At 41.2% G+C, this 13,830-nt stretch overlaps 1 protein-coding gene across 6 annotated transcripts in view; it reads left to right on the forward strand.

The window, feature by feature from the left end:
* The window catches only part of CEP43 (centrosomal protein 43), a 292,488-nt gene that overhangs the window by 176,712 nt on the left and 101,946 nt on the right, over positions 1 to 13,830 (forward strand). For 4 of the 6 annotated variants that reach the window (XM_069234521.1, XM_069234520.1, XM_069234523.1 and 1 more), the window contains one exon: positions 1,425 to 1,484. The exons of the other annotated variants lie outside the window; for them this stretch is intronic. In XM_069234521.1, coding sequence (XP_069090622.1) covers positions 1,425 to 1,484 — 60 coding nt within the window. The remainder of the gene's footprint in view (positions 1 to 1,424; positions 1,485 to 13,830) is intronic. 6 annotated transcript variants of the gene reach the window in all.

The following is a 13,830-nucleotide window of genomic DNA, read 5'->3' on the forward strand; positions in this document are numbered from 1 at the left end:
GCAACAGTAGATTGACAATGTCGGATGATAAATCTGCGAAAGTATGACTTTAGCAACCTCCACTGTTTATCTTGTAGGGTAGGGCAAATATAGACAATGTGTTTACTTGTTTACAGACCACTGGCACAGTACCTAAACCAAACGGAATCTGGGCACTCTTTCAAATTACATTCCATTTGGTGGCGTTACTTTACCTACTGCTAGAAAACAATCCAACACCACCTCTGTATTTGCTCATTCATTCAGTCATTGATTTGTACTGGTCAGGGGATATGAACATAGCACATTTATTATGAAATTGAACATTGTTGAGCCACATAAAAAATATATACCTGTGGACCTCTGAGCCAAGGCTGGTGCAAAGACCACTAGCTTTTTGGAAACGTGACATTTTACCTTCCATGTTTCCCTGGCAGCAGGGCTGTATTTGGTGCTTTTACGGGGGAATATGGTGCGGTCTTGCTGGTGGTTCCTGAAAGCAACTGGCTATCCTATCCTGCCTATTTTGAGTGATTTCAAATGCCATTACAATGAAGTGTGGGTGTAAATCTTGAGAATGCCTCTCAGAATGTTTAATGCCTTATGGTGCCTCTGAAAACAGCTTTTTAGGCGTGTCTGTGAATAATGTGTTAGTTCTCTGGTAGACGTGTCTTCCTCCTTTTTTAATTTTTTTTTAATTTTTGTTTTACGAAGCTGAGCTTGTTGATTGTTAGTTAGGTTCCCATGAAAACTAACGTGATGGAAACTATTGATCAATGTAGTAAGTGCACAGCATATGGTGACATCTTCCCCATTCAGGGAGACCTATTTTTGTAGGGGTTGTGTATGTTTTAGTACACTTTTACCCTTAACAGTAGCTATGGATCAATTTTATGGTTTAAGATGAAATATTAACTACTTTTCCAACCTGTTTATATATAAATGTTGATTATAAAGAACCTTGGAGCATTACCATAAGTATACTGTAGCTTTACTTTACTCTGTTTTCATTAACACTACCCCAAAACATGCACACATACAACTCCATTCAGAACTGTGAATGTGATTCATACATCTAACATAAGAATATCCACGCTTCACTCACCTCAAAAGCAGCTAACTGATGGAAAGCAAGCAAGCAATGTATTTTTTTATGCAGCATGGTAAACTGGCTTCCTAAACTAAGTAAAATGTTAAATTTCCATACCCAGTTCCAGTCTCCACATGTTTCAAGTGTTGGACGATGGGCAGCTTTGTAAAAACCCTTGATAACTAGTTATTTGATCATCTGAAAGCAGGTGTGGTCATTCTTCTTTTGTGACACCCAAGTAAGATGGACGTAAATTCTTCCCTGTTTCCTTTTTACTTTACAAATTGTGTTCCTAATCTAGTTAGCTTTTCTGTTGTGTGGTAAACATTCTTGTTATTTTTGTTCTCGTGCTCAGATACCAAGGTATAAAGGACTTCATAAACATGCAGGGAGCAGTAAGAAGGCTGGTGAACAGGTAACCTGCATGGGAACAGCAAGGCTAAGCTGGAGCATTTGAACTTCCTAATGGGCATCAGTGGGCAGCTAACATTTCAAAACTGATGATAGACAACTTTGGGAGAACACTAAAGTGTGTGTGTGGCACCAACAGCCTTTATAAAACAAAACGCACAAAATTCAGAGTTATTGGGCATTCCAAACTCTGAATTTACAGGGATCATTATAGTTTAGTACCAAAAAGATACAAATCCACTTACATTTTAATTGGTAAATTTAGAAAACATTATTTCTTTTGGGGAGGGGGGCTGGGGGCCTGCATTGCAGACATAAAATTGTGCTATAGAAATCCCAGTTCCTCAACATACTACAGTAATTAAATTGTTGCTTATTTAAGGTAGTCACAAGAGGTCAGTACGCTCTTGAATACTGTGCATGAAACTCCCCGTAACATGCGCCATGTTACATGTAAACATGCAGAATTGGTAATATAATTGTCAAATGTGCGGGATATATCATTGGATATATTTTCTTCTACTAATGACTATTATTTTAATGTTACACTGTAATATTATTGTTTTAGTAGTTTTGTAGGTCAGTTATAGCCCAACATTGCCAAGTAGACAGTGAAAATGTGTATTGAGCTCCATCCCTTCTGAAATTGATTGACCTTCCCATTCTTAGTTGTGAAGTCACATCTAAAAAACGATGTTGCTAAGCTTCTATATATTTAGTAGATTGAAAACGGAATGACCAGCTGACACCAAGGAGGGGAGGATATTGCAATACTGCAAAGAGAAGCAGACCTCTTCGTTGTTAAATAGGATGTGGCAATTGAAATGAATGTTATTTTTTTATTGTTTCCCGTGTGCTGCATAGGGTACTTGGATCGCACCCTGGGACTTACTGGAAACAATTTTTTTAATTTTGATCCCTGTTTGGGTAGCACCTTATGAACACACCTTAGTGTTTTCCCATGGTGGGGTTTTCTGTATTTTTTTTTTTCTTTCTTATTTGATTTTCCTTCTTTCTTTAGTCATGTAACAACCATCTCCTGTTGTAAGGGTAGCATCAGGAAAATAATGGGGCACCAGAAAGTGAGATTTTCATTTATGCCCAATGTAATCATCTAACATTACTTCTACTGAATGTTGTGCTTGCTTGATAAACTTAATCCGGTGCAGGATTTCGAATGGGAGTGCTGCTAACATTCTGCCCAGTGCAATTCAAAAGCCTGCGAATAAAGCACCAGTATGTTTGAAGTAATTTAGTATGTTTTTACTCTGAATACAAGGACAGCAGAGAAATGTTTCATTTTCTGCCTGTATAGATATTTGTGTGTAGGTCTTTAAGTGGAGTGCAGCTTTTGTTTTGTCCTCTAGATTGTTTTTACAGTTTCATATGACCAGGTACCCTATAACGTGCACGACTGCTTGTTATAGGATTCACATTATCCATCTACACAAGTTTTATAGTGCACACTATGCACTGCACTTCACTGCAGAATGTTTAACTTTAGGCACTGAGATTTACTGTGCTTTTGATTATAGGCATTGTGTTGTTCTTATAAGCAACATGGCCATTGGTGTATCCTCGTCCCTCAGTGGTTTCTATTTGAGACCATCATTTCACATGGAAGGTATGAAACCCAGTTTTCACCGTTCCATATTTACATCTTTGCAGGATCTGCGTATCATAGTTTAAGTGCTGCATCTTTTTCCTACTTACACAACATAGAAGATTCAACTCTGCGCCAGGTCCAGTCCCATATTTTTGAATCTACATTAATGTCTTTGTGTGTCATGTCATGGGAAGTTTAAAAAGCTGGTTACACTCCTGTTATGTTTTTTTTATAGTGAGGCCCCCAGCTGTTGGATTGACATGTATCTCCTGTTTTTCCACTACAAAATTTGTATTATCTTGTTAGGAAGGATTTGATTTTATATGCATCGTCATAGTCCATGAACCTTTGCATTTTGCTGCACCTTCATTTTGGACACCACTGAGGTTTCACTGGCACCTTTCTGCCTCTGCTTCCCTTTAAGTGACAGCCTTCCCTTGTGGACATAACACTAGTAAGAGGAATGTGGCCTAACACAAGGCAGACCCAATAGTGTTGATATAAGGGCTGTATTGTTTATTAAAAGCACATCTCTTTAAAATGAGTGGCCCCTTAGTTCCAGTGAACCAGGCTTCTCTTGACATTACAACCTAGATGAATTACCTCGTCAAACCGGGAGGAAAAAGGTCAAGGACACTGTACAAAAAAGGGTCAAACCATACAGTGCTCGATGATAGTCACACCCATCAGGTTAATGGCAGTTCCCATTCCAGGACTCTAACGGTAATAGGGGAGACATCTTACGCAGATTCATTTCAAAACCATTAACAGGGTCTAACTGACTGCTAATAACTTAAGTTTTTGAAGATTTGAGGTATCCCAAATGGATCTCTTTGCAGTGGTGAAGCTTCGCATCCTTATGGGTCAGTACGGAATGTATTTTTGATCAGTATTTCCCTATTCTCTTTGATTGATTCCGCTTCTCCCAAAAGTCATCATCAAGCTGACAAGCCAAGTTGAGCATGATACTATCACGAGTAAGATAGTGTTGGTTGACAGAACATCTTCTCTTGTTAGAAAAGGTTTATCCATAATTTAGGAGAAACCCCCCACTGTGGTAGCCAAATGAACTACTAGCTAGGCTGAAGAGCAAAATCTGGGAATAATCAATTTCTTGATGTATACTATCCTGTATACTATTGTGCTGTCAGAAATCTAGTAGGTCTTTGCAGAGGAAACGGAAAGCACCTTCTTCAAAGGGGTACATTTTTACAAGACCTGTGCTAACCATGCAGATATGCAAAGTACCTAAACAGAGACAGGTACACATTTGTAAAGGATTGTTGTCTAGACAAAGACTGTAGATTGAATTCACAAGATAAAGCAACGTCCTGGCATATCTTATTCTGATAATTTGCACGTTTTTGGGTCATGTTCCATCATAAGCTGACTTACTGTGGTGCAGAAGTTGAGGATTGATTTTGCTATTTTCTTCTGTGTTCATGAATGCCAACACAGATCCTACAATGAAGATGAAAGTTGTTTTTAGTCATCTTTGATGAATTCATTTATAATCGGGCTCTTCTTTCAATTGAGGGATGGAATCTGAAGGAAATTACATTTGTATTAAATCTAAACATCTGATACTGGAGCTTCATGATGAATTGTTCTTTCAGCTGCCAGTGGCTGTGCCTCATGGGATACTTGAGTGAGTGGACGCCATATAAGCACTGGACAAGTTTCCACTCTGATTCAGCCTAAAGGCTCTCTATGCCCATCTGACATTTCTTTCATTTTCCTGTTTCTAAAAATGGTTCTGATTTTAAAATCCTTTTTAAGGAATTTATGGTTCAGGTTTTTTTTTTTTAAATTAAATACACCATATAGAAAATAATTTATCAGCAACAAAAAAAGTATGACTCACCACCTATTTATTAGTATAACTTTTCCATATCCAAACAAACAACATTACATGATTCACTACTATTAATCTCCTAAAGCCTCAAATTTAGGACTTTTGAAAGGTCTTTAAATCGTTTAGAGGTTTCAGTAGTTTTCTTTTTAGAAATGCAGTATTCTTTGCTGTAGTGAAATTAAACAAAATGACTATGTTCGATGGCATCTGTCGCTGTAGATACACATGGTATGCATGAGCTCGCCATCTGGTGTTGGGTCGGAGTGTTACAAGTTGTTTTTCTTCGAAGAAGTGTTTTCGAGTCACGGGACCGAGTGACTCCTCCTTCTGTGCTCATTGCGCATGGGCGTCGACTCCATCTTCGATTGTTTTCTTTCCGCCATCGGGTTCGGACGTGTTCCTGTCGCTCCGAGTTTCGGAACGGAAAGATAGCTGAAACCGGAAGATTTTCGACGGTATCGTTGCGATCCGGTTCGAGATAGACACATACGACGACGCGTTGAACATCGAAGCGCTTCGGTGCCCTTCGGGGTAGATTTCGGCACCCCGTCGGGGCCTAGTCGGCCCGACCGCGTGGAGAACAACGCCGATGGAACGGACCCCGTTTCGATTCTGCCCCGAATGCCACAACAAATATCCTTATACGGACCTACACTCGGTCTGTAACCTGTGCCTGTCACCCGAGCACAGCGAAGAATCCTGTGAGGCCTGTCGGGCGTTCCGGTCCCGAAAAACTCTGCGCGACCGTCGAGCGAGAAGACTGCAGATGGCGTCCACGCCAAAGGAGCGTCGACAGTTCGAGACAGAAGAGGAACAGGAGGAATCCTTTTCCATCCAGGATTCAGACTCCGACGAGCTAGACTCTACAAAAACTGTGAGTAAGACGTCGAGATCAGAACTTAAAAAAGGAAAGAAGGCCCAGGGGACGCCACTGCCAACCGGCCATGGCTCCACCCAAATTCTCGGTGACCAACGATCGGCACCGAAAAAGGCCCATTCAGTGTCGAGATCGTCCGACTTCGGTCGAGACACCAGCACGCAGCCTCCTCGGGACCGAGAGAGTGCTAAACAGAAGCATCGACACCGAGAGTTCGGTGTCGACACGGATCGACGCCGAGACAGTGGCGCCGAAGACCATAGAGGCCAAGAATTTTCGGCACAGAAAAAGAGGAAGGTTACCTCGGAGCCGAAAAAACAATCAACAGGGTTTTCGGAGCTGAAAAAAGCGACATCAGACCCTGTTTCAGGCTCCTATACTGAAGAGCATTCTATGTCTTCACAAATGAAGAAACATAGATTTGAACAAGAACTGCAATCCACTGACGTGGATCACACGCAAAAGCGTATCTTTATTCAGCAGGGGACTGGGAAGATCAGTACCCTTCCACCTGTCAAACGAAAGAGAACGCTTCAGTTTACTCCTCAGCAACAAACAGCACAAAAGGTAACACCTCCTCCCTCGCCTCCACCTGTAACTCCGGCTTCGCCAACTTACACCCCGTCACATTCGCCAGCTCACACCGCCATGAGCCACGATGACCAAGATCAGGATGCGTGGGACTTGTACGACGCACCAGTGTCTGATAACAGCCCAGACACATACCCAACTAGGCCATCACCACCGGAAGACAGCACAGCCTACTCACAAGTGGTGGCTAGAGCAGCACTATTCCATAATGTGGAACTACACTCGGAACAAGTAGAGGATGATTTTTTATTTAACACCCTCTCTTCAACCCACAGCTCCTACCAAAGCCTGCCGATGCTCCCAGGCATGCTACGCCATGCAAAGGACATTTTCAAGGAGCCAGTTAAAAGTAGGGCAGTGACGCCTAGGGTGGACAAAAAGTATAAGGCGCCTCCTACGGACCCTGTATTCATCACCTCTCAGCTGCCACCAGATTCTGTGGTGGTAGGGGCTGCCAGAAAACGGGCAAATTCACACACTTCTGGGGATGCACCTCCCCCAGATAAAGAAAGCAGGAAGTTCGATGCAGCCGGGAAGAGGGTTGCTGTCCAAGCAGCAAACCAGTGGCGCATCGCAAATTCACAAGCGCTGCTAGCGCGATACGACAGAGCCCACTGGGATGAGATGCAGCATCTCATTGAACATCTCCCAAAAGATCTGCAAAAAAGAGCAAAACAGGTTGTTGAGGAGGGTCAAAACATTTCCAACAATCAAATACGCTCCTCCATGGATGCAGCAGACACGGCCGCAAGGACCATTAATACGTCGGTTACCATCCGTAGGCACGCATGGCTCAGAACGTCTGGTTTCAAGCCAGAAATTCAGCAGGCAGTGCTTAACATGCCAGTAAACGAAAAACTTCTGTTCGGTCCGGAGGTCGACACAGCCATAGAAAAGCTCAAGAAGGACACTGACACTGCCAAGGCCATGGGCGCACTCTACTCCCCGCAGAGCAGAGGATCCTATAACACCTTCCGCAAAACACCTTTTAGAGGAGGGTTTCGGGGTCAGGCCACACAAGCTAGCACCTCACAGTCCGCACCGCCCACCTACCAGGGACAGTACAGGGGAAGTTTTCGGGGCCAGTATAGAGGGGGGCAATTCCCTAGGAATAGAGGAAGATTTCAAAGCCCCAAAACCACTACCAACAAGCAGTGACTCACACGTCACTCACCCCTCCCACACAACACCAGTGGGGGGGAGGATACGTCAATATTACGAAGCATGGGACAAAATAACTACAGACACATGGGTCCTAGCAATTATCCAACATGGTTATTGCATAGAATTCATGCAATTCCCTCCAGACATACCACCAAAATCACAAAATGTATCAAAATACCATTCACAGCTTCTAGAGATAGAAGTTCAAGCACTACTGCAAAAAAATGCAATAGAATTAGTACCAAGCACACAAATAAACACAGGAGTTTATTCACTGTACTTCTTGATACCAAAAAAGGACGAAACACTGAGACCAATTCTAGACCTCAGGGTAGTAAACACATTCATCAAATCAGACCACTTTCACATGGTCACACTACAAGAAGTGTTGCCATTGCTCAAAAAACAAGACTACATGACAACCCTAGACCTCAAGGACGCATATTTCCATATACCAATACATCAATCACACAGGAAATATCTAAGGTTTGTATTCAAAGGAATACATTACCAATTCAAAGTATTGCCTTTTGGTTTAACAACCGCTCCAAGAGTATTCACAAAATGCCTAGCAGTAGTCGCTGCACACATCAGAAGGCAGCAAATACATGTGTTCCCGTATCTAGACGACTGGCTAATCAAAACCAGTTCGCTCACACAATGCTCAAACCACACAAATCAAGTCATACAAACCCTCTACAAACTAGGGTTCACCGTCAACTTTGCAAAATCAAACATTATGCCAAGCAAAGTACAGCAATATCTAGGAGCCATAATAGACACGACAAAAGGAGTAGCAACGCCAACTCCACAAAGGATCCACAATTTCAACAGGGTCATTCAACACATGTCTCCAAACCAAACAATACAAGCAAGAACAATACTACAGCTCCTAGGCATGATGTCCTCATGCATAGCCATTGTCCCAAACGCAAGACTGCACATGAGGCCCTTACAACAGTGCCTAGCCTCACAGTGGTCTCAAGCACAGGGTCACCTTCTAGATCTGGTGTTGCTAGACCGCCAAACTTACCTCTCGCTTCTATGGTGGAACAGTATAAATTTAAACATAGGGCGGCCTTTCCAAGACCCAGTGCCACAGTACGTAATAACAACAGATGCTTCCATGACAGGGTGGGGAGCACATCTCAATCAACACAACATAAGAGGACAATGGAACATACATAAAAAAAAATGCATATAAATCATCTAGAATTATTAGCAGTTTTTCAAGCACTAAAAGCTTTCCAACCAATCATAACCCACAAATACATCCTTGTCAAAACAGACAACATGACAACGATGTATTATCTAAACAAACAAGGAGGAACACATTCAACGCAGTTAAGCTTGTTAGCTCAAAAAATATGGAAGTGGGCAATCCACCATCAAATTGGTCTAATAGCACAGTTTATTCCGGGGATCCAGAATCAGCTGGCAGACAATCTCTCTCGAGATCACCAGCAAGTCCACGAATGGGAAATCCACCCACAGATTCTGAACACCTACTTCACACTCTGGGGAACACCACAAATAGACTTATTTGCAACAAAAGAGAACGCAAAATGCCAAAACTTCGCGTCCAGATACCCACACAAGCAATCCCAAGGCAATGCCCTATGGATGAACTGGTCAGGAATATTTGCTTACGCTTTTCCTCCCCTCCCTCTCCTTCCTTACCTAGTAAACAAATTGAGTCAAAACAAACTCAAACTCATTTTAATAGCACCAACGTGGGCAAGACAACCCTGGTACACAACACTGCTAGATCTGTCTGTAGTACCACACATCAAACTGCCCAACAAACCAGATCTGTTAACGCAACACAACCAACAGATCAGACACCCGGACCCAGCATCGCTGAATCTAGCAATCTGGCTCCTGAAATCCTAGAATTCGGACACTTACAACTTAGCCAAGAGTGTATGGAAGTCATAAAGCAGGCCAGAAGGCCATCCACTAGACACTGCTACGCAAGTAAGTGGAAAAGATTTGTTTGGTACTGCCATCATAATCAGATACAACCACTAGACGCAACTCCAAAACATATAGTAAATTACTTGCTCCATTTACAAAAAGCAAAGCTAGCCTTCTCTTCTATTAAAATACATCTTGCAGCAATATCTGCATACCTGCAAACTACATATTCAACTTCCTTGTATAGGATACCAGTTATCAAAGCATTCATAGAAGGGCTTAAAAGAATTATACCACCAAGAACACCACCTGTTCCTTCATGGAACCTAAACGTGGTTCTAACAAGACTCATGGGCCCACCTTTCGAACCCATGCACTCTTGCGGAATACAATTCCTAACCTGGAAAGTTGCCTTTCTCATCGCCATTACATCTCTAAGAAGAGTAAGTGAAATTCAAGCGTTCACAAGAGCCTTTTATACAAATACATAAAAATAAGGTCGTCCTACGACCTAATCCAAAATTTTTACCCAAAGTTATTTCACCATTCCATCTAAATCAAACGGTAGAACTACCAGTTTTTTTCCCACAGCCAGATTCTGTGGCTGAAAGAGCACTACATACATTAGATGTCAAAAGAGCATTAATGTACTACATTGACAGAACAAAAAACATCAGAAAAACTAAACAGCTATTTATTGCATTCCAAAAACCTCATGCAGGTAACCCAATATCAAAACAAGGTATAGCCAGATGGATAGTTAAATGCATCCAAAACTGCTACCTTAAAGCAAAAAGACAACTGCCCATTACACCCAGGGCACATTCAACAAGGAAAAAAGGTGCTTCAATGGCCTTTTTAGGAAACATCCCAATGCAGGAAATATGTAAGGCAGCCACTTGGTCTACGCCTCACACATTCACCAAACACTACTGTATAGATGTGCTATCCGCACAACAAGCTACAGTAGGTCAAGCTGTATTAAGAACTCTATTTCAGACAACTTCTACTCCTACAGGCTAAACCACCGCTTATGGGGAACTAACTGCTTACTAGTCTATGCATACCATGTGTATCTACAGCGACAGATGCCATCGAACTGAAAATGTCACTTACCCAGTGTACATCTGTTCGTGGCATCAGTCGCTGAGATTCACATGGACCCACCCACCTCCCCGGAAGCCTGTAGCAGTTCAGAAGTTACCTTCAATTTTGAACATTTGTATATATATTATTTAATCCTTTAATAGGTACATACTTACATTTTTCATTGCGCGGGCACTATTACTATAGTACAACTCCTACCTCACCCTCTGCGGGGAAAACAATCGAAGATGGAGTCGACGCCCATGCGCAATGAGCACAGAAGGAGGAGTCACTCGGTCCCGTGACTCGAAAACACTTCTTCGAAGAAAAACAACTTGTAACACTCCGACCCAACACCAGATGGCGAGCTCATGCATACCATGTGAATCTCAACGACTGATGCCACGAACAGATGTACACTGGGTAAGTGACATTTTCATTAGTTGGCAAATATGTAGAAATATATCGTCTTGTTAAATACAATTGTTCCTGGATCCTACACATGAGCAGAGATATCTACCTTTGTGGAATTGTCAGTGATACTTAGGAATGGAGTACCAGGATTATAAGAACATCAGTGTTTCGTCTGTGGTGACCCTTGCAAACGTTTTGTCTTTTTCCATTGGTCTGGCACAAAAGTCCAGCCTAGGGCCAAACTATTGAAAATGATGAAAGGTAATTACCCAATACAACAGTCAGTTTACCATCTTTTTTTCAGTATCCTGTTCTATCAAGTATCTAACTGGGGATGTAAATATGTAAAATTTTGCAGATTACATCCCATATCTATGACTTAAAGGTTAAAAAGGAGGAGTGCCAACAAGAACCTGCGCTGTAGTCCTCTGTTTGTGTAAAATGTCCTCAATTATTTTAATGCTACTAAACATGCTACAAAGTGTTGGAATACATAGTAATGCCTTTTAATAGAGTCGAAAGATATCCCAAGCTATTCATTTTTTTTATAGACTAGCGCTGTCTGTGCTATCAAAGGCTATTTTGAAATCTAGCATCTAACAATGGGTCAGAATCCCAAAGACTGCCATGTTGCTGCATAGGCAGGGCAAAACCAATACATAGCTTGATGATTCGTGTTCACAACCCTCATAAGGAACACAATAGAACTTTACTCAGATTTTTTTTTTTTAAAGACCAGTGGTCAAATATTACCAAATTCCGGTGTTCCAGTTGACTTGCCACTGTAATTGCTATTGAATGTATTTCTGCCAAGTATAAAAAATAGGCTTGTGACTTTTCTAATTTTATTTCCGTTTTATGTTTCTAATGCACATATTTTTCACAGTATTTCTTTTCTGTAGCCGTGTAATATGATGTGTTCATAAATAGAAACCCCTTATATAAATGCAAGAAACTGTGGCAATGGCGCAACAATATGACAAACTAAATGTGTAGTTGTACTTTAGACACTATATGTCTTCAAAAATGGTAGGAGGCTTGTCAGATTGCATCCCTGGTTTATTTGAAACACTTTTACACCTATTATGCTTTTGACAAATTTTAGGGAATTCCGACTGAAGAGCGTTTTGTTTTGTAACTTGCTTTTTAACAAGGCTTTTTTAGGAGATGGTTATATACTGTATCCTCCCTGCTTCCAGCAGTAGCCCTTAGGCATGATCAAACTTCTTTGTTCACTTGAAGCTATTATAATATTTATTGAGCACCCTTATTTTAAAAATGCTGAGAATGAGAACTCTATCACACATCTGAACCCACATGGAAACATTAGGCTTGCTTTTCTTCCTCTGTGAATTTCATACCAACTATTTATGCCCAACCACTTTAAAAGCCCATTCGCTTTTAAATCCAAAGGTTACAGGGACATTATAGTTAGGCTCACATTTTAAGTGTAAAAAACCATCAACATTCTGCTATTGTAGTTAGTTATTTCAAGTAACTATAACTTGTGCCCTAAGGTAACTATGACTCGCGCCCCTTGCCATGCACAGTATCTCATCAATAATTTTACAGCGAATGTATTAGTAACATTATCAGTGGTATTCTAAAAGATGTCATGAGTGCTGTAGTATCTGGGGTAATTAGCAGTGCATGGCGAAGGCGCAAGTTATGTTTACTTGAAATACCTCTGACTGCAATAGCTGAATTTCTATGCTTTTGTAAATTTAAAATGTAAGCCTAACTATAACGTCCCTGTAATCTTTGGCTTTTCAAGTGAATTTATATGTGTTTTTTAAATATCTATTTCCTAACTATAACGTCCCTGTAACTTTTTTTTTTTTTTTCAGTGAATTTGATATTTTTTTTAAACATAAAGTAATTTTAATTACTATATATTAATCCAACCACCTTCCATATCCATCCTAAACCCTTAAACACCTTACCACCCAGAAACCCATACGCACCCTAAAACTCTAAAAACACCTTAAAACCCAGATACCCATACCCACCCTAAACCCTAAAAATTCCCTTGCCACTCAAAAATCCATACCCACCCTAAACCCTAAAATTGCCTTTGCCACCCAAAAACCCTTTCCCACACTAAACCCTAAATTTAATCTTGCCACCTAAAAACCCATACCCACAATGAACACTAAAAATTCCCTTGCCACCCAAAAACCCATACCTACCCTAAAATTAACAGAATTTGTTTTAATGGCATGCTTGTTAAAGGCATATTAGTTGTAAAGGCACTTTTTTGGGGGGGGGGGGGGGGGGGGGGGGGTGAAGATTAATCAAACAATGCCAAATATATAGGCAAGTCAAAAAACGATTTTCCTATGGAAACTAGGGGTGTGTGTAGGTGTGTGTGATGTTTGATGAATCTTCACAAATATTTCCAAAAACAGTGTCCTACTTTATCTTACTGTGTATGGTAATTTTCCGGTGATAGTGAAGTGGGGACTGATGGAAAAAAAAAAAAAAAGGGTGGAGGTGGTTAAGCACATATTGCATGTCACATTTTAATTCCCATATGGTTTTTAAACACAACTACAGCCCTAACCTCTGAACGGAATTACCCCACACTTCCCAGGAAGCCTAGTCTTGGAACACAGATCCTGCTTTTTCTTATTTGGTGTAAATCAGTTCAGTAGTTTTGGAGTTATTTAGAGAAAAATAAATAAAGGTATCTAGGCGGAGCTAAGCACAGATCTCATGGTGAGATCTGATCGGCTGTCAGCACTTCAACCAGAAAGTTCTGGCAGCCATCTTGGAACCAACATACATGATAGCACCCCATTGAAATGCATTGCAGCAAGTGGCAGGTTTTGAGGGTTACA

This window comes from Pleurodeles waltl, chromosome 5, assembly GCF_031143425.1.
Source record: "Pleurodeles waltl isolate 20211129_DDA chromosome 5, aPleWal1.hap1.20221129, whole genome shotgun sequence".
Taxonomy (NCBI): Eukaryota; Metazoa; Chordata; class Amphibia; order Caudata; family Salamandridae; genus Pleurodeles; species Pleurodeles waltl.